A 19,807-nucleotide genomic window follows, 5' to 3' on the forward strand; every position below is an offset into this window, starting at 1 on the left:
TTTAGAACCAATATACACAGGCAGTTAGAAAAGCCAAGGATAGCTTTTTCAAGCAGAAATTTGCTTCCTGCAACACGAACTCAAAAAAGTTCTGGGACACTGTAAAGTCCATGGAACACCTAAGAACACTCCTCCCAGCTGCCCACTGCACTGACGATAGGAAACACTGTCACCCCCGATAAATCCACTATAATTGAGAATTTCAATAAGCATTTTCTACGGCTGGCCATGCTTTCCACCTGGCTACCCCTACCCCGGTCAACAGCACTGCCCCCCCACAGCAACTCGCCCAAGCCTTCCCCATTTCTCTTTCTCCCAAATCCAGTCAGCGGATGTTCTGAAAGAGCTGCAAAATCTGGACCCCTACAAATCAGCCGGGCTAGACAATCTGGCCCTTTCTTTCTAAAACTATCTGCCGAAATTGTTGCAACCCCTATTACTAGCCTGTTCAACCTCTCTTTCGTGTCGTCTGAGATTCCTAAAGATTGGAAAGCAGCTGCGGTCACCCCTCTTCAAAGGGGGGGACACTCTTGATCCAAACTGCTACAGACCAAATCTATCTTACCCTGCCTTTCTAAGGTCTTCGAAAGCCAAGTCAACAAACAGATTACCGACCATTTCGAATCGCACCGCACCCTTCTCGCTATGCAATCTGGTTTCAGAGCTGGTCATGGGTGCACCTCAGCCACGCTCAACGTCCTAAACGATACTTAACCGCCATCGATAAGAAAGAATACTGTGCAGCCGTATTCATTGACCTGGCCAAGGCTTTCAACTCTGTCAATCACCACATCCTCATCGGCAGACTCGATAGCCTTGGTTTCACAAATGATTGCCTCGCCTGGTTCACCAACTACTTCTCTGATAGAGTTCAGTGTGTCAAATCGGAGGGCCTGTTGTCCGGGCCTCTGGCAGTCTCTGTGGGGGTGCACACAGGGTTCAATTCTTGGGCTGACTCTCTCTGTTATACATCAATGATGTCGCTCTTGCTGCTGGTGAGTCTCTGATCCACCTCTACGCAGACGACACCATTCTGTATACTTCTGGCCCTTCTTTGGACACTGTGTTAACAACCTCCAGACGAGCTTCAATGCCATACAACTTTCCTTCCGTGGCCTCCAACTGCTCTTAAATACAATTAAAACTAAATGCATGCTATTCAACCGATCGCTGCCTGCACCTGCCCGCCCGTCCAGCATCACTACTCTGGACGGTTCTGACTTAGGTATTTGTAGTTGTCCACATATTCTAAGTGTCTGGTTAGACTGTAAACTCTCCTTCCAGACTCACATCAAACATCTCCAATCCAAAGTAAATCTAGAATTGGCTTCCTATTTCGCAACCAACATCCTTCACTCATGCTGCCAAACATACCCTCGTAAAACTGACCATCCTACCGATCCTCGACTTCGGCGATGTCATTTACAAATAGCCTCCAATACCCTACTCAAAATATTGGATGCATTTTGCACACATTGTATATAGATTCTCTTTTTTTCTACCATGTTATTGACTTGTTTATTGTTTACTCCATGTGTAACTCTGTGTTGTCTGTTCACACTGCTATGCTTTATCTTGGCCAGGTYGCAGTTGCAAATGAGAACTTGTTCTCAACTAGCCTACCTGGTTAAATAAAGGTGAAATAAAWWAWAWWWAAAAAAAGCGCCATCTASAGCCAATAAATAGTAAAAGGTCCTCTTTACGTCACGTATATAGGCGTTCCAGRTAGGTAGTCTTTATTAGAGTCGCGCTGCGAAGTTGATCACATTTCACAACGCCTGGAGAAGTGTTTAACGTGTCAGGAACAACATAAATAGAATAAAGCAATCTTCTCAGGTGTGCTCAGAAGATTGCTGCCATATTGATGTGATTCCTGCTGAGTGTGTGTGATGATGAAGTGATTATATGTATCTGCACAGCGTGACCACCTGGAACGCAGCCAAGATTAGTGAGTAAATTTTGTAATTGTGGAAGTCTCGCGAGAGCCCATAGGGAGTAACGGTACTTCATCATGGCAGGCAAGTTGGTTTTAGAGGGGAAAATAAGTATTATAAGCTTGCTTTTAGGACTGGGTGTTGTTATAATTCCCCTTATTAGAACATTCGCTGGACATCTTGACTGGGTATTCGACTATCTCACTGGAGTGAGGGGGAAAATAGCTATTGCTGTGTACATCGCTGTTATCAATGGCTTCTTGCTTATCATATACAAGGGACCTCTATATAAGGTAAGCAAGCTAACTAACGTCTGAAAGAAGATGGATAGCTATAACGTTAACTAAGCTCCTTAGATAGCTAGCCATCTTGATTTCTATTTTATTTGCCCATTAGCCAAAACGGCAGCCATATGGCTAGGCTTTAGCTATCTAAAGTATTGGTATATTTTCATTGCCCCTCTTCTTCCTGACAATATGTTGTGCTAGCTAGCTAATCCTATTATCTGAATTGGATTGAGACAGCTGTCAGCTTGATTGGCTAAAGATAGAGCCCTAAACTGTAAATTAGATAACACTATTGAAGTTAGACAGATATGCTATCCCTAAGAGCATGTTATTGTGTTAGCTATTGATTTGGAGCCAACTTTCTACTTGTATAGTTAGATAACTAGATAATTTTAACAAATTGAAGGTAGAAATGTTTCCTATGCATACTCTTCTTTCTCCCAGGTTGCTGTGCGAGCCTGCTTCCTTGGCTTTACTTTTGGGTGTGGCTTGATCATAAGCTTTTCCCAAACCACATGGACACACTTTGGCTGGTAAGCATCCAACAACTTCTTGCAAAAAGTTTCTTAAACAGAACGAAACGGGAAAGTAACTACCTGTGTTTGTCCAATAAAAACTCTAGTTTTGCTCTGTTTGGTTCTTAAACGGTTTCCGTAATGAATAAACCTTTGTACATGCTCTCTCACACACGCTCTCTGGGTTTGTTCAATATTACAGGTGACTGCCGACTGACAGATCTACAAAGAACCTTGTATCATAAATAACAACTTATTATTATTTGTAGATCAGTCAGTCAATTTACCCATGATACATTAGGGTTTTGATCCTCTCGGACGCTGCCTCTTTTTCTCTCTCTCATGTACATATATACACACACACACACACACACACACACACACACACAGTACACACACAATACTACCGTTGTTAGTTCGGTACCTGTTATGCATAGTTCTCAGTCAATGCATATTTTTGCAGGTACATGTGCTCCTTGTCTTTCTTCCACTACTCCGAGTACCTGGTGACAGCCATCATTAACCCCCGCAGCCTGTCTCTGGACTCATTCCTCCTCAACCACAGTGTGGAGTACACCGTGGCTGCTGTGTCCTCATGGGTGGAGTTCACCATAGAGAAGCTCACTGTCCCAGGTCTGTCCTCCATACCACACTTGGGCTCAATGGCCGTGTTCCAGCCCGACAACATTGCTTGCGTTGCATTGCATCAACCAATGATTATGTGCCACGTCATCAATTGCAGTCGGGCAGGCTTCTGCGTTTCAGTCAGCCTGGAACGCAGCCAATAACTTTTCAATGTCTCAGTTGAAATGGGCATGACATGTTGTCACAGTAGGAGTTAAGTGTCTTAATAGGCTGTACATTTTATGTCTCAGAGCTGAAGCAGCTGAGCTGGCTCAGCCTGGTGGGCCTGGTGATGGTGCTGTGTGGGGACTTCCTGCGTAAGTCTGCCATGCTGACGGCCGGCTCCAACTTCAACCACATCGTCCAGAACGAGAAGGCTCAGAGCCACGTGCTGGTCACGGATGGGGTCTACGCCTTCTTCAGACACCCCTCCTACGTGGGATGGTTCTACTGGAGCATTGGCACACAGGTACCAGCCTATTCTGTCAATAGCTAAGGAAACTCTTGAATGGCAAGGCACGGTTTGCAAAATTCTGGAGATGTTCCCAAAATGTCCAGATTTTTCAGAAATATTCCTGGAAATAGAAAATCCGGAATCCTCCAACTGTGATTTCTGGAAATTCTTGCAGTCTTGGGAAAGTTACCAGACWATTGCAACCCTTGTCACAGCAATATTAGCATGCAGGCTAATACACAAGCTAAACTCTGTTCCCTTTTAAGAATCCAGACATGTTTGTTTCTTAAACATGTTCCAGTCAAGCCCACTACACTGATTTCACTTTTCTATGTCCAATGTTCCAGGTGATGCTGTGCAACCCTGTCTGCATCGCGGGCTATACCATGGCAAGCTGGCGCTTCTTCCGTGAACGGATCGAGGAGGAGGAGCTTTCTCTCATCCATTTCTTTGCAGAGGACTACCTGGAGTACAAAAAGAAGGTGGGCACCGGCCTGCCGTTTATTTCAGGCATCCGCATCAACAGCTCCTAGGTGTGAGAGATGGAGTCCTGGATGTATGAAAATGGCAGGCAGACAGACAGGCACTGTGAGGGGCAGCCCTGGTCAGCGTACTGTGGATTAGCCCCTGTGGTTGCCCGCCCTGGGGTGCTTAGAGCTCACAGAGACTGACACCTATGAGTGTTGTGAAGGGCTCCCATCCCCATACCACCCCCAAGGCCTGGGTAGACTCACTCAAAAAGAAACCACACCCCCCCCATATATTCAACCACCTCTGTTCTCTCTTGTTTGGTTAAATTGACTACTATAGACATGAGTTTGTATTTTTCTTTAATCTCCAATGTTCTGAAGAAGGCTCCCTTTTCTGTTTTTTTCCTTAGAGAGGAGTTGAGTATCTTAAGGCCAGGCACCACACCCTAATAGGGTATTTCCCCCCCCCCCCCTCCCCACTTAATCATATTACAATCAACTTTTACCAGTTGAATGTGGACACAATATAATATTTTTGTCTTTTTCTGAAACATTGTATAAAAATATGCAAATTAGGTTATACCATTAAATATTTGCATATAACACAAACCAATTTTTCTGGACACTGGATGAAGTAAAAATCAACCTAAATATTTTTATTTTGTTAAGACACTCTAGGACCGAACTTTCACATATCTGATTGTGTCATAAACATATCAACAATTCCCTATGTATAAGTCTGGAGAATACATCTAAAGATAACCACAGAAAATAAGTTGGCGTTTGGGAAGAGTGTGATTTTTCAGGAAATGGCAGTAAGACGAGGACTGAATTAAGACTACCAAACACCCATTTACACCCAATCACCATATCTTCAAAGTAACATTCTCTAAGAAATTGACTTTTAAGCGATGTGTGATTTCAATGTAGTGAGCGTTCAAATTATGGATGTATGTCCATTTAAAAGTGGTTACAGTTCATGACATTTTGATGACGTTAGTATGATAAACTAACAAGAATATTTTTTATAAACCTTTGGATATTTTTTACTTTTTGAAAATCCAAAAATTCATTGAAAAATATCCCCCCCCCCCCCCTCCCAAACTCTAAATTGCTAGGTTTGTGCAACACTTTAGCCTGTGGTGCCTGGCCTTAAGTGGCTGCTGAATTGATTTTAGCTTTGGTTACTGAGTCAGAAGTGCTGTAATGAGCCTGGTTGAGTTTCTGCTATTCCTTGTTTGTCTGTCATATCACAGAGTCATCATTATTAGGCCTCAGTGTTGACATCAGAATGGTTTTACACAATATTAGGGATGCACACAGGGTTCTAAAGTGTGACCCAATTTGGTTGAATATGCAACAAAATATTTTGCTGTGCGAACTGCAGTTTTAATTTGGGAGTACCAGTACGGGGAAAAAAATTCAATTTTTATAACAATCTGTTGTCATGATAAGGCTTCGCTGTACCGCTGTTTCCTGGGTGCAGATTCGTTAGCGTCATGCTTGCACCTTTACTACAGCAAAAATGGCTTGGTTCGAATACAAACAGTTTAAAAAATCTGACCCATATCAGAGATACTTTTGAGATGGGGAAACTCCATTGGAATCGTATTGTCGCTGGGTCATTCTGGGACAAGGACATTTCTAAGATTTCAGGTTGTGCACTTAATGTTTTAAAGTTTGGAGCACCAGTTTTACCCATACATTTTTTATGTAGAGCCCTGGATGCTACATTTATCAGCCCTCATACATGCATTACATGACCAAAAGTATGTGGACACCTGCTTGTCGAACATCTCATTCAAAATCATGAGCATTAATATGGAGTTGGTCTCCCCTTTGCTGCTATAACAGCCTCCACTCTTCTGGGGAAGGCTTTCCACTAGATGCTGGAACATTGCTGTGGGGATTTGCTTCCATTCAGCCACAAGCATTAGTGAGGTTGGGCTATTAAGCCTGGATTGCAGTCGGCGTTCCAATTCATCCCAAACGTGTTCGATGGGGTTGAGGTCAGGGCTCTGCAGGCCAGTCAAGTTCTTGCATACTGATCCCCACAAACCACTTCTATATGGACCTCGCTTTGTGCATGGGGGTGTTGTCATTCTGAAACAGGAAAGGGCCTTCCCCAAACTGTTGCCACAAAGTACAGAATCGTCTAGAATGTCATTGTACTGTATGCTGTAGCGTTAAGATTTCCCTTCAGGGGAAAGGGGACTTGCCCGAACCATTATTCCTCCTCCGCCAAACTTTACAGTTTCCTGGCATTCGCCAAACCCAGATTTGGATGTCGGACTGCCAGATGGTGAAGCATGGTTCATCACTCCARRGAATGCATTTCCACTGCTCCAATGGCGGCGAGCTTTACACCACTCCAGCCGTCACTTGGCATTGCGCATGGTGGTCTTAGGCTTGTCTGCGGCTACTCAGCCATTGAAACCCATTTCATGAAGCTCCCGACGAACAGTTATTGTGCTGACGTTGCTTCCAGAGGCAGTTTGGTACTCGGTAGTGAGTGTTGCAACCCGAGAAACAGGCCATTTTTTAAAAATGTATTTAAAAAAATGTTCAGTACTCAGCGGTCCTGTTCTGTGAGCTTGTGTGGCCTACCACGTCGCGGTTGAGCCATTGTTGCTCCTAGACATTTCCACTTCACAATAACCGCACTTATTTTTGACCGGGGTACCTCTAGCGGGGCAGACATTTTATGAACTGACTTGTTGTAAAGGTGGCATCCTATGATGGTGCCACATTGAAAGTCACTGAGCTCTTCAGTAAGGCCATTCTACTGCCAATGTTTGTCTATGGAGATTGCATGGCGGTGTGCTCGATTAAAAAAAAAAAACTGTCAGCAATGGGTGTGGCTGAATACACTAATTTGAAGAGGTGTCCACATACGTTTGTGTGTGTATATATATATATATATATATAATATATATATGTGTGTGTGTTCTGTCCCAGTAAGAAACATTTATTTCTGAGTGACTTTGTTATACATTTACAAAAATGCCCGAAAGTTACGGAAATGGGGTCCCTTGCAACATGGTTAATTCGCTCTTTCATAAATTATAAGAAAAAGGCCTTTTGATGAATGTCAAAGTTATTAAAATAATGTATGCTATGAAGAAAAAAATACTGGTTTTAGTTATCAGCCCGGACTTTCTATATTGATTTATCCTTACACAAAATAATGATTTATTTTAAATTCACATCCCATGTCCACTCAGGATCAAAAGGCTGTACAATCACTAATATTTTGCTAATTTGACAACCTGGGCAAGTTGCAGCCTGGTTCTCTGATTCTTCCAATCGGTACAGCGTATCAAGTCAGAAATGTCTACTTTGTAAATTATGAAAACATATTGAACACTGACAATCCATTCACTGTTCTATTCCAGTCTGCTGTAAGTCTGAACATTGTTCCTGGGTATATAGACTATGAATCAGGGGTGTTGTTTCTTCCATAAGGTTTTAACTATAGGGGCACCCACATGGTACAGTCATCTTTAAAATGCACTCAAAGACTGGCTCTCTTTCAACCACCACTTGATCATCACCACCTGTAATTTATTTGTATTGAAACCAACCAATAGATGCATTCCTATGGCTAAGGGGTTCAGAGGAAAGGTCGTCTCCTTTGCGATAAGCTCAACCCAGCATTGCTTCCTCCTGAACTACCGCTTGTCTCAGGTGAAAGGTTGCCTCTGCCCTCTGTATGCCCAGACTGTATGGAGAGTGTGTGATTGAAAGAGAATTCCTGAAATTAGAAGAGTCGAGCTCTCTAACTGTATGTTGCACAAGACAAGTGTGTGTGTTAGAGTTTATGAAATGAGGACAGTCAAGAGCACTGTGTATTAGATGAATAAAGATGAGAAGATTATCTATAGATTCAATAATATAAGAGCACATTGTTGGCTGCAGACATACAACTGTTTACTGCTCCAAGCATGATCCAGCTGAGCTGAACATGGAAAAAGCCAGTTGTTGCACTACAGTATAACAATACTACAGTTTATTACAGGTAATGTAAATGTATCATGCAGAGAGAATACTTATCTCTCTCTTGGCTGATTACTTTTATTCACTTGACTGAAATGTTCTGAATTGATTGAACAACAGTGTCCTGTGAAATAAAATAAAATTTATCCTAAGAAAATTGTCTTCCTTTCATTGTTTTATTTCATGGGTTTGCTACTGTAGTTCTAATATGGGTAATCTTAGAAACATTTAAATGTTATATTCAATATAATTTACATAAGTTATGGGTGAGCACATTGAAGTCTCATGACCCCATCCAGTTGCTTAGGGAGACATCTTCCAAATCTCTGTGTTCTTCTGCTTCCCTGGTCAGTAGATTATTGTTCTYGAGGGCAGCATCGTCAGAGGTTGCTGAGAGTGTGGTTATCATCTGGTACAGGTCAGGTCATTTCTGTTGAGCATAAAGGTTGAGGTTTAACAAAGAAGTTAGTTCTCACTCAAATCAATGATCAATTCTTCCAAGTTATTAAGTAATCTAGCTAGCTTACATCTGTGTTGTTAAAATGGTTTGTTTAGTATCTGTGGCCATAGTGAGGTCTTCAGCATGTCCTCTGTACGGTAATCTTTCAGCTCCTTAGGCTCTTTCAGTCTGTGGGAACATTGAATAGAGAATACTTCATGGAACACCTTATCTTACACGGTCACCATGATAGAAACAAACATTTCAAATTGTACATTTGCCAGAGTAACTTGTTAGTCAAAATAATGTTGTAGTTTGTGATATGTACAGTAGTTACAGTGGCTTGGTTCCAGTACCTGGGTTCAAGGCGTTCCTTCACCTTGGCGATGGATCGGATGTAGGGGCCGATTTGCCTGGCGATGGTGGTCAGGTATCTGTTCTCTTCTTTAGCTGCGTCAGATCATGAAGCTGGGCAGAAAACAGAATGGACACATGCAGTATATAAAACACCAACTTCATATCTATTTCACATCTAACAGAATAAGAAAACCCCTTTTACCTTCATAGATGTTCTGTTCATTTGCAACCCTCTGAAAGATATCCTCCCAGACTTAGGGGAAGGATAACAAGATGGAGATGAGCCTTAAAAGGAGAGCTGGGTTACATTTATAAACAGTGTTGTCTGAATACTTTTTCAGAATCCTCATTGCTTTGGTGATTCCCACCTCCTCAAACAGCCCTCATGAGTTCCACTGCAGAGTACTCGTGGGAGATATGGCTGTACGGAGGTATCAAGGATGTCTTCCGACGTGTCTGTCTTGATGAGGAGGGTGCTTGGTCAATCCCTGTGGGTCTCCTGCACCTGGTCCTTCAGCTGCTGAATGGATGTCTGCAGCATCTAAGGAAAACACAGGAAGGTTTTTTTTTGCGGGGGGGGGGCTACAGGACCGTAGAGGAGTCAGGATAGTGCCTTCATAGAAATCAATAAACCAGGCACCTCTGAACGTCAGATCTTTTCATGACACATTTCAAATACACATACAAAAACACTGTGATTGGCTGTGAAAGCCCTCAGTAATGTTGTAACAATGGGTATCAGAGTTGTACAGTAACTTTAAAATGTTGTAGAAGCTCACTCACCCTGTAGCTGTTCTCATAGTTGCGACAGTGCTCAGTAAATGGGGTCTCCCCAACCTTTACCAGGAGGACCTTGGTGATGATATAGCGGTGGGCTTCGGCACCACGGATGAACCCAGGGACATGTCACTGATGGGAGGGGAGTGGCAGGGACAGGGATGACTGCAGGCTGAGGAGACAGAAGGACATTTACACAATAAATAAATATCTTGACATAACATTTTACACAACAGGTAGGGGTGTCCTCATATTACGCTGGCTATTTCAGAACATGACGAGCATATTTGGAAAGTATAAGCATACTGTCTTGAATGTTGAGGTTTCACTCATTGGGAACATCAATAACATGCTGATTACATTTTCCCCTTGAACGTGTAGGTCTGCACAATTTCCATATGGTAGGGGTGAAATATGACTCACAGTCCGCTGGCATTGCCCAAACTCAATCCCGACACTCCCAGCAATGGACACAGAGCGTCTTTGGCCCAGCAGTAACAGAGACTCAAGGCAATAAGCAAACTCGGACCGATACTCTGTGTTGATCTAAACCAGAAACATAGAAGAAGACACATGGGGTGTATATTTGGGATGTGACATGAGCAAACATCAGTTGAGGAGGCAAGATGGCCGGAGAGAGGGACTTAATACTGCTATTCTGAGCTAGTCTCAGTCTGTGTGGCAGTTAGTCAATCTTCTTTAGTCGCTGGATAACAGATATCAAAGTCAAATAAATTTGCTTAAAGACTGTATTCATAGTTGCTAGTATTCCATTTAATGTTTTGGTTTGTGCCCTTCTGGATTCATAGAACCAGATTGGGCATTATTCATCATACTACACTCTACTTACATAGCAAGGTGGAAGAGAACATTGGCTTGAGTTGATTATATTACACCTGCTCAAGATGGAACATCAATTAGGATTACAAATACAGTTGGGCACGGTGAATAAGACATTGTAAAAATAGGCAACATGTATCACTACTCCAGGATAAACAGGCATACCATAGACAGGACATTACCTGGAGAGTGGGTAAGAGTGCAGCCAGATGAGACAGCTGTTCTCATTTGCTACTGGGTTGAAAGTGGTGCCAGGCAAGCCTGATGTAGCTAGTCCTGACACATTATTATTCATTTGGCTTTAATCTATATTGGTCTGCTGCCATGGACACCTTAATCCCCCAGTAGGATCTATATATACATGTGGAACAGGATACATATTAGGCAGGCATATTAGGCATATTAGGCACAAGCCATTAGGTGTTCAATATCTCTTGGTATTGAACACTCTAATGAATTCTCAAAGCAGGAAGTCTTGTGCACCCGAATGTAACACTATTTCCTATATAGTGCRCTACTTCTGGTTTAAAGTAGTTCACTATAAAGGGAATGGTGGCCAATATGCATCCCAAATGTGGTGGCATTTGGGATGCATATTGTCTGTCTGTGGTAAGACTTACTTCTTCGAGAGTTAATTGAGTTTACAGCCATTGAGGCTGAATCTGTGTGCGCTTGGTTCGGAAGGCCCATTCAAACAATAACAGGTTAACAGTTTCTCTGAGCATAGGCTATACATTAGAGCTACATGATAAACATGATTTTCAAGCAAGGTAGCATGAAGAAAAATGTATTCTCACCTTTGCGCTGCTCTTTGTTTTTGTCGTCTAGAATGTCATTTGTTTTCGTTCTGACAGTTTTTCATTCAAAAGAGGACAATATTATCTGGGTCATTTAATTGCATTGCAAATCTCTCAAAATTAAATTAACTGGACTCTAATGAATACTTTCCCAACCAAAACTAATTTACATACATTTCTTTTCAGTTTGTAAATGAAAAGCACTACTTGAGCATTACAACTGTATCCAGTATAAGTCAATAAAATGTTGCTCTCATGTAATGTTGTGCAAGGTATTGAACCTTCAGCTACTTTACGATAGGACATGAAGAGTGACACCTTGTGGTAGAATTTAATACAATTTGCGGAAATGTATAAAAAAAACAACGACAACATTGATTAATTGAGGAAATCGAGGGAAATTGCACAACAGTCTTCCACATTTAACACAACCCCTCTGAATCAGAGAGGTGCGGAGGGCTGCCTTAAACCACGTCCATGTCATCAGCTCCCGGGGAGCAGTTGTTGTTGCGGGTTAAATGCCTTGCTCAAAGGCAGAATGGCAGATGTTTTCCACCTTGCTGGCTCGGGGATTCAAACCAGAGACCTTTCGGTTACTGGCTCTTAACCGCTAAGTTAACTGCCACCCCCTGAGTTGAGTTTAATGTTTTCAAAATGGCCGATGACTATGTCAGCTCACCTGCACTTTGTTGAAAATAGTGCTGATTGCGCACTCCTCCTCATCAACATTCTCTCGGACCTCCTCGATCATGGCCTTCAGCAGGATGATGGCCTCTGGCCAACGTCCGGAGCTCCTTCACCGCCTAGGAGTCAGGGGTCACACCATGAGAAGGAACTAGACAACACCGCACACACACACACACACACACACACACACACACACACACACACACACACACACACACTCTCTCCCCACCCAACAAACTAAACTCCACCAAGTTCCTCCACATGTATTGTTGTCTATAGGTATATACAGTGCATTTGGAAAGTATTCAGATCCCTTGACTTTTTCCACATTTTGTTACATTACAGACGTATTCTAAAATAGGTTAAATAAATAAATGTCCTCATCAATCTACACACAATACCCCATAATGACAAAATGAAAACAGGTTTTTAGACATGTTAGCAAATGTATAACAGATAAWAAAGAGAAATGCCTTATTTACATAGGTATTCAGACCCTTTGTTATGAGACTCGAAAATGAGCTCAGGTGCATCCTGTTTCCATTGATCATCCTTGAGATATTTTTACAACTTGAATGGAGTCCACCTGTGGTAAATTCAATTGATTGGACATGATTTGGAAAGGCACACACCTGTCTATATAAGGTCCCACAGTTGACAGTGCAAGTCAGAACAGAAACCAAGCCATGAGGTTGAAGGAATTGTCAGTAGAGCTCCGAGCCAGGATTGTGTTGAGGCACAGATCTGGRGAATGGTACCAACAAATATCTGCAGCATTGGTCCCCAAGAACACAGTGGCCTCCATCATTCTTCAATGGAAGACGTTTGGAACCACCAAGACTCTTCCTAGAGCTGGCCGCCTGGCAACATTGAGCAATCAGGGGAGAAGGATCTTGGTCACTGAGGTGGTGATGGTGACTCTGACAAAGCTCCACAGTTCCTCTGTGGAGATGGAAGAACCTTCCAGAAGGACAACCATCTCTGCAGCACTCCACCAATCTGGCCTTTATGGTAGAGTTGCCAGACGGAAGCCACTCCTCAGTAAAAGGCACATGATAGCCTGCTTGGAGTTTGCCAAATGGCATCTTAAGAACTCAGACCATGAGATCAAAATTCCCTGGTCTGATGAAACCAAGATTAAACTCTTTGGCCTGAATTCCAAGTGTCACATCTGGAGGAAACCTGGCACCATCCCTATGGTGAAGCATGGTGGTGGCAGCATCATGCTGTGGGGATGTTTTTCAGCGGCAGGGACTGGGAGACTAGTCAGGATCGAGGMAAAGATGAACGGAGCAAAGTACAGAGAGAGATCCTTGATGAAAACCTATTCCAGAACGCTCAGGACCTCAGACTGGGGCGAAGGTTCACCTTCCACCAGGACAATGACCCTAAGCACACAGCCAAGACAACGCAGTAGTGGCTTCGGGACAAGTCTCAATGTCCTTGTGTGGCCCAGCCAGAGCCCGGACTTGAACCCGATCTAACGGCTCTGGACAGACCTGAAAATAGCTGTGCAGCGACGCTACCCATCCAACCTGACAGAGCTTGAGAGGTTCTGCAGAGAAGAATTGGAGAAACTCCCCAAATACAGGTGTGCCAAGCTTGTAGCGTTATACCCAAAAGACTCGAGGCTGTAATCGCTGCCAGAGGTGCTTCAACAAAGTACTGAGTAAAGGGTCTGAATACTTATGTAAATGTGATATTTCTGTTTTTTAAATTTGTATTATTTGCAAACATTTCCAAAAAACTGTTTTTGCTTTGTCATTATGTGTAGATTGATGAGGAGGGAAGAAACGATTTAATCCATTTTAGAATAAGGCTGTAACGTAACAAAATATGGAAAAAGTCAAGGTGTCTGAATACTTTCCGAATGAACTGTATAGTGTATATGTGATCGTATACAAATGTAAGCAAGGTTCGATATTATTATGTTTCAGTCAAATATTGTATTTTTTGGCGCTTCTTGCGGTCAATTTGCAGTCTACAAATTATTTGTTATTATGTTTCGGCTCATCTGCCCAGAATAAAATTGGCCCACGGCTGAATCTAGTTGATGATGCCTGCCCTACAGCAAGATGGAACAAGTAGGTAATAGAGTTATAATTAGGAGAATGCACTCACTATGATGGCTTGGTCCAGCCTTTCACAGCTTTGCATATATGCTGTCTCAATATTGCTTAATAGTTGACTATTTAATTATTTAAGTGATAAAATATTAGGGATAGGAGCTGACTGTAACTCACACTTGCATGTCTCTGAAACAGTTGATGGACAGCATGGACTTCTCTGTGGAGAACATGATGTACAGCTAGCTCATCGTGGAGGGCTGTGGGTAGACAGACAAACAGTCACGATCAGACATACATACAGACATTACAATGGAATCTCAGAGAAGAGAGAATTTGAGTTTGAGAGCCTTGGATTTCACCAACATTTTCACCAACATTTTCTGTGCACCTGCTAGTTTATCCATAAAATACATCTAGCTGTTTTTAAAGGGGTACGTAACACTTTAAGATTGAAGAAGATTGTAGTTTTAACACACCACATGTTTTGTGGGCCCCATCGTGCGATTGGCAAGGGAGACAATGTCGTGGCGGGAGATTATCTTGTTCTTGTGGGTTGTTTCCCTGCAAGCTCCACACAGCGGCTGGCTACAAGAGTGTGCAAAGCTGTCATCAAGGCAAAGGTTGGCTACTTTGAAGAATCTCAAATATAAAATATATTTTGATTTGTTTAACACTTTTTTGGTTACTACACTACTGGTACTGTAGTATCACACTGAATTCTGATTACACGGTAATGTTAACGATAAGCATATCAACAAACAACACTGCATATTGCTTTACACCAGTGTGATTTCCCATGACATTAACTGAATTAATCTCATAAACGAACATGTTACTTAGAGCATATTTTCAGTGTTTTAAGGGGAGCTAGAGAATTGACTAGACTTGTCCCACACTTAATAAGGTCCACTGTAGCCTCTCACCCTCTCACTCTTACAAAAGATAACCTCCAATGAATACTTGTACAAGCTGTCAACAATTATATCAGTTCAGACATGGCTAGACTGTCACAGGCATAGTCGTCAGCAAGTTGAAGTTGGATAACATTGTAAATAATGCATGCAAGAGCATTGTAAATAGAATGCTCACAGTTTACAACCCTTCAACTAGAGCAAAAACACTAGGCAACTCATAGAAAACAGAGCACATAGCCTATATGACAGAGCATTTAATATCCATGTCAGTAAGTTAGTTATGTCATGTTAAGCGTCATGTGATTTATGCTAAATAAACTCATATGCATCCTGGAAATACCACCACAATCTCATCTAAACTAGTTTGTACTGACATTAACATATCCATATCCACAGTACTGCAAAATGACAACGACGTTATATAATCCAGTCCTGGAGGTCACATCAATGAACTTCACCTGAGCCCAGAGGGATCAATCATTCAAATGCCTAGATGCCCAAATTCTCTTTATCTTGTCACTGAAAGTTGCCAGGTTTCTAGGACCACACTGTGCTCAATGCCAGGCAGTATGAAACAAAGGCAGGATTTTTTTTTTTACCTTGTTGTCTGCCTCCCTGCTCACTATGCCAGAGTTTATTAAGTCACTATTGGCAAGGAGCTATAGCCCAAGAACTGTATTTGTCATTATGAAGGGACCAATCAGAGTAGGGTTATGATGATGCCATTCTGAAGGGATCAATCAGATAGGAGGGTTATGGCAATGTCATAATAAACAACCTAGCAGAGCAGGGTTATGGTAATGTCGTAATCAAGGGATCACCAATCAGGGAGCAGGGTTATGACGACGTAGTAATGAAGGGACCAATCAGAGAGCAGCGTAACGAAGAACCAATGAGCGAGCAGGATTATGACGATGACATTATGAAGGACCATTCAAAGAGCAGGGTTTTGACAACGTCATTATGATGGACCTCTGATTCAGAGGGTTTGGGTTAAATGTGGAAGACACATTTCAGTTGAATGCATTCAGTTGTGCTGCTGACTAAGTATCCCCTTTCCCAAATAGGTAATTATGGACCAAAAAACAACAACATCCTAAGTGTTTTTCTGTTTATTTTTTGTTTGTATTGTTTTTTTGTTACAATTTGTAGAAGGATGTATTGTTTCTAACACGTTTGTACTTGTAATCCTTCAAAATATATGGAATTTCAATAAGATATATAAACAATAATGTTAAGCCTTTTAATCGAACTCTGATGCCGTGATTGTATCGACTAGATCTGCGATTGATTCATCAGGCCAAAATGTAACGCACGCGCAAACCCAGCTCTTCCTTTCTGCTAAATTCTTCGCCATGGCTCCTGTGGTGGGTACAATCGCGTGTGGAAAATTGTTGAAATATATACATTTTTCACACTTAAAACGGCTGTACATTATTTGTATAAATCGGGGCATATTTAGGAGGGCTTATGTAATCGTTAATCATGCTAAACAAGGCACTGAATTGGGTTTTGTTATTCACGAGGCCCGCTAAATTAGCAAGTTTTTTTGCTAGTTTAGCTGACGTTAGCTAGCCAGATCCACCACGTTGTAGCTACACAAAACTAGCTTAACATTTTTTGTTCGTTTTATGGTCAGCAGTAGTTTGATTAGTTAAATAACTAAAATATTGGTCTTATTAAGGAGCCACCTGACTAAAGCTTCCTCTGAATTAGGGATTAGCTAAAACATAGTTGATGTCTGCGGTAGTAGCGCGTATGGTGGTGAACTAACGTTAGGTAACGTTAACTGTTAGATTCTAGGCAGCTAACTAAACGGAACAGCTACAATGGTAGTGACTATCATATTTTTAATTAGCTGTCAATCTTATCTGCAGAAGAAGCAGAGCACCAAGGGGTCCAAGGGTGGCAAGAAGAAGAAGCAGGTCCTGAAGTTCACTCTGGACTGCACCCACCCTGTTGAAGATGGCATCATGGATGCTGCCAACTTTGTAAGTAGTTTTGCAGTTACACTGACAGGTTTTATACCTGTGCCTGGTTGCAAGGAAAATTTAAATATTTTAGTTGCACAAACGCCCTTATTTGAAACCCCCTTTAGCCACAATCCTGAATGGTTTCTGCCCCTCCCCAGTGGTCACTTGGTTTAGTATAAACTGAAGGATGGAAGGAGCTTATGAAATGACAGTTCATGGGATCGACATGTTGAACAGAATCGTCCAATGCAGCTGTTTTTTTTCTCTCATTATCAAATCATTTCTGGGTAACAATTGTACCATGCTGTGATTGTTTCTTTATCATTTTAAGAGAAAACATAGCTTCTTAGCATTGAACAATTTCCAAAGCAACAATTTTCGGTAGGACTATGGGAGTGGTCTTAAGTGGGGAGGACACTGAAAATGTGCTGTTATTAGTAGGTTTGGAACTCCTTATTGGTCTAACTAATTTACTGTCTAGTGATGTCACCAGGAAGGACAAACCACCATGCCACCAAAACAGGCTTACATTTCAGGCTGTCTTTTCCAACAACTCTTAGACCTAAGGTTTTTTATCATCTTCACAATTTCACAGCATTATTCCAACCTCATAATGTGGAAATGTATATAAAACTGGGCCTTTAAATCTCAAGTGGGGGGGTTTACACTAGCTAGTGACCTGCACAACAACACACACAACTCAAAGCCAACTGTGTTTGCTGACAGAGCAAGAGACTAGTCGGTCACTCCATGAGCGACAGTTGGCTTTAGATCCAAGTGAAGGTGTGATGTCACTGATGTGCTCCAGCCAACAGGCTAGTTTCACATCCACTACACTGTTGTTTTTGTCGCACTGCTTTGCTTTATCTTGGCCAGGTCGCAGTTGTAAATGAGAACTTGTTCTCAACTAGTCTACCTGGTGAAATAAAGGTGAAATAGAAATAAATATATATATTTTTTTTAAGTAATGTTGGGCAACTCAATCTTTTGTTGTTGGAAATTAGAAGTATATGCTTACACAGTATGTTTTAATGGTTAAAGGAGCAGTTTCTCCAGGAGCGCATCAAGGTGAATGGGAAAGCTGGCAACCTGGGTGGTGGTGTGGTGTCTATTGAGAGGAGTAAGAGCAAGATCACAGTTTCCTCCGAGGTCCCCTTCTCCAAAAGGTATGGTAACTGCACTGGCAACTCAGGACTGTAGTAATCAAATTGCAATGCAGACATTTGTGTATTTGTTCTTTAAACATTTTTTTTTGTCAAATGTCTTTCACCCAATACATTGTTTACATGTTCAAGCTATTAAAACTTTGGTAAATGCTTATGTCCTCACAAAATAGTTGCTCATATGAATAATTTACTTACACTTTTGCACTGATTATGATGGATAAGAGGCCCCTTGTTTTTATAGCCTTGATCAGTAATATTTTTGTTTAGGTTGCTGATATTGATTGTTGATATTGATGATGCCAATATTGAGTTTTGGCTATGTAGAATTCAWCTTAATAATTCCCACTTAACCAACTCCCGAATGCTTTATGGCTTATCTCCTGCATCTGTCATGCACCAGTAACATTATGTGCATTGATATACACTGGCTGTGAACTGAATTCTCCCTCAGACTTCCTTGTTGAGTTTATCCACCCCTGCACATGAATACGCTAACCGCACGTGACTGCGCTACAGTATCATTCTTCAACCTTTGTGCTGTGTTTTTGTGATTCGTTGAGGTGTATAGCAAAAACATTAGCTTTACTAGGTTGTTTTGTATGTGTATTGCTTTGGGGAAAACATTGAAAGCCAAAGCCCAACCTCACACATCTGAATGCCATTTGTCTGCAGATATCTGAAATATCTGACCAAGAAGTACTTGAAGAAAAACAATCTTCGCGACTGGCTGCGTGTTGTGGCCAACACCAAGGAGAGCTACGAGCTGCGCTACTTCCAGATCAACCAGGATGAGGAGGAGGAGGAAGATGAGGATTAAACCTCCTGTCTGCTGGATTTTGTACATTTAATAAATTCTTAGAGTACTTCTTTTGTACTTCTTTTTCTCTATGGTGACAAGACAACGAATATGTTCACTAGGAACCAACAAAAGCAAATGGTCCAAAACAGGGTGGGATCTAGCCGAATTTGTCCAGCAAGAAACTCATTTTGCAGTGTACACTACTGAATACACCCTATCTGGGTGAAGATCAGTCAACGTAGTGTTGTGACAATGCAGTACATGAGATCAGGGATGGGCAACTGGGAGCCCTTTTTGAAGGCCATTGGATCAATTTGAAATTTTGTCAGGGTCTTGTATTATTGCAAGTTAGAACAGACAAGGTTAAATGTAAATGTAAAACAAGGTGCGATTTCAATGTGGTTGTGCATCAGCAGTTTTTCTGCTTATCAGTCACCCCATGTTTTTTTATTGGTAAATTAGTCTAGCGGCCATCTAAATTTAGTAATCATGGTTGAATTACCGGCCGGGGGGGGGCATTGGTCTTGTTAGTCTCGGATATATTAAAAACGGCAAACATTTCTCCACCCTATGGTGAAATGTGGTAAAACAGCTAATTTTCCTCCCTGGACGATTGCAAAATGAGTAGAATTGCAGGAAATTACTTAATTGCAACGTTTTCTCTACGCTCTAGCAAAATGTGTAGAATTGCACAAAATTTCCTCCGCTG

General features: G+C 41.8%; 2 protein-coding genes and 1 long non-coding RNA gene across 6 annotated transcripts; 2 read left to right on the top strand and 1 right to left on the bottom strand.

Annotated features, from left to right (window-relative positions):
- Window positions 1–1,811: 1,811 nt before the first annotated feature.
- Window positions 1,812–7,005, top strand: LOC111977275 (protein-S-isoprenylcysteine O-methyltransferase-like). Its single transcript, XM_024006663.2, has 5 exons — window positions 1,812–2,227; window positions 2,666–2,754; window positions 3,200–3,369; window positions 3,612–3,829; window positions 4,162–7,005. Exons 1-5 carry the CDS (start codon window positions 2,012–2,014, stop codon window positions 4,345–4,347), a joined length of 879 nt encoding a protein of 292 aa, XP_023862431.1. The 5' UTR covers window positions 1,812–2,011; the 3' UTR covers window positions 4,348–7,005.
- A 1,421-nt stretch (window positions 7,006–8,426) lies between these two features.
- Window positions 8,427–16,414, bottom strand: LOC111977189 (uncharacterized). Of its 3 annotated transcripts, none has more exons than XR_011481296.1 (9): window positions 14,723–16,414; window positions 14,421–14,503; window positions 12,170–12,293; window positions 10,277–11,540; window positions 9,860–10,025; window positions 9,279–9,617; window positions 9,076–9,187; window positions 8,808–8,908; window positions 8,427–8,710 (listed from the first exon to the last, which is right to left on the bottom strand). It is a non-coding gene; the product is annotated as an uncharacterized lncRNA (long non-coding RNA). The 3 variants fall into 3 exon arrangements; XR_002879005.2 differs by having other exon boundaries at window positions 9,279–9,361; window positions 9,445–9,617; window positions 14,421–16,414; XR_011481295.1 differs by having other exon boundaries at window positions 14,421–16,414.
- Window positions 16,415–16,439: 25 nt separating this feature from the next.
- Window positions 16,440–19,163, top strand: LOC111977188 (large ribosomal subunit protein eL22). Of its 2 annotated transcripts, none has more exons than XM_070447879.1 (4): window positions 16,440–16,527; window positions 17,047–17,151; window positions 18,175–18,299; window positions 18,972–19,163. In XM_070447879.1, the coding sequence occupies exons 1-4, from the start codon at window positions 16,516–16,518 to the stop codon at window positions 19,114–19,116; spliced, it is 387 nt and encodes a 128-aa protein (XP_070303980.1). In that variant the 5' UTR covers window positions 16,440–16,515; the 3' UTR covers window positions 19,117–19,163. The 2 variants fall into 2 exon arrangements, with proteins under 2 accessions (XP_070303980.1, XP_023862298.1); XM_024006530.2 differs by having other exon boundaries at window positions 16,441–16,527; window positions 17,038–17,151.
- Window positions 19,164–19,807: the final 644 nt, after the last annotated feature.

The sequence above is a fragment of the Salvelinus sp. IW2-2015 genome, linkage group LG17, assembly GCF_002910315.2.
Source record: "Salvelinus sp. IW2-2015 linkage group LG17, ASM291031v2, whole genome shotgun sequence".
Taxonomy (NCBI): Eukaryota; Metazoa; Chordata; class Actinopteri; order Salmoniformes; family Salmonidae; genus Salvelinus; species Salvelinus sp. IW2-2015.

Coding starts and splice junctions, on each gene's coding strand:
- LOC111977188 (XM_024006530.2), top strand. Junction 17,152..18,174: donor TCATGGATGCTGCCAACTTT/GTAAGTAGTTTT, acceptor TAATGGTTAAAG/GAGCAGTTTCTCCAGGAGCG. Junction 18,300..18,971: donor GAGGTCCCCTTCTCCAAAAG/GTATGGTAACTG, acceptor ATTTGTCTGCAG/ATATCTGAAATATCTGACCA.
- LOC111977275 (XM_024006663.2), top strand. CDS start 2,012: ATGGCAGGCAAGTTGGTTTTAGAGGGGAAAATAAGTATTATAAGCTTG. Junction 2,755..3,199: donor ACATGGACACACTTTGGCTG/GTAAGCATCCAA, acceptor ATATTTTTGCAG/GTACATGTGCTCCTTGTCTT. Junction 3,830..4,161: donor ACTGGAGCATTGGCACACAG/GTACCAGCCTAT, acceptor CCAATGTTCCAG/GTGATGCTGTGCAACCCTGT.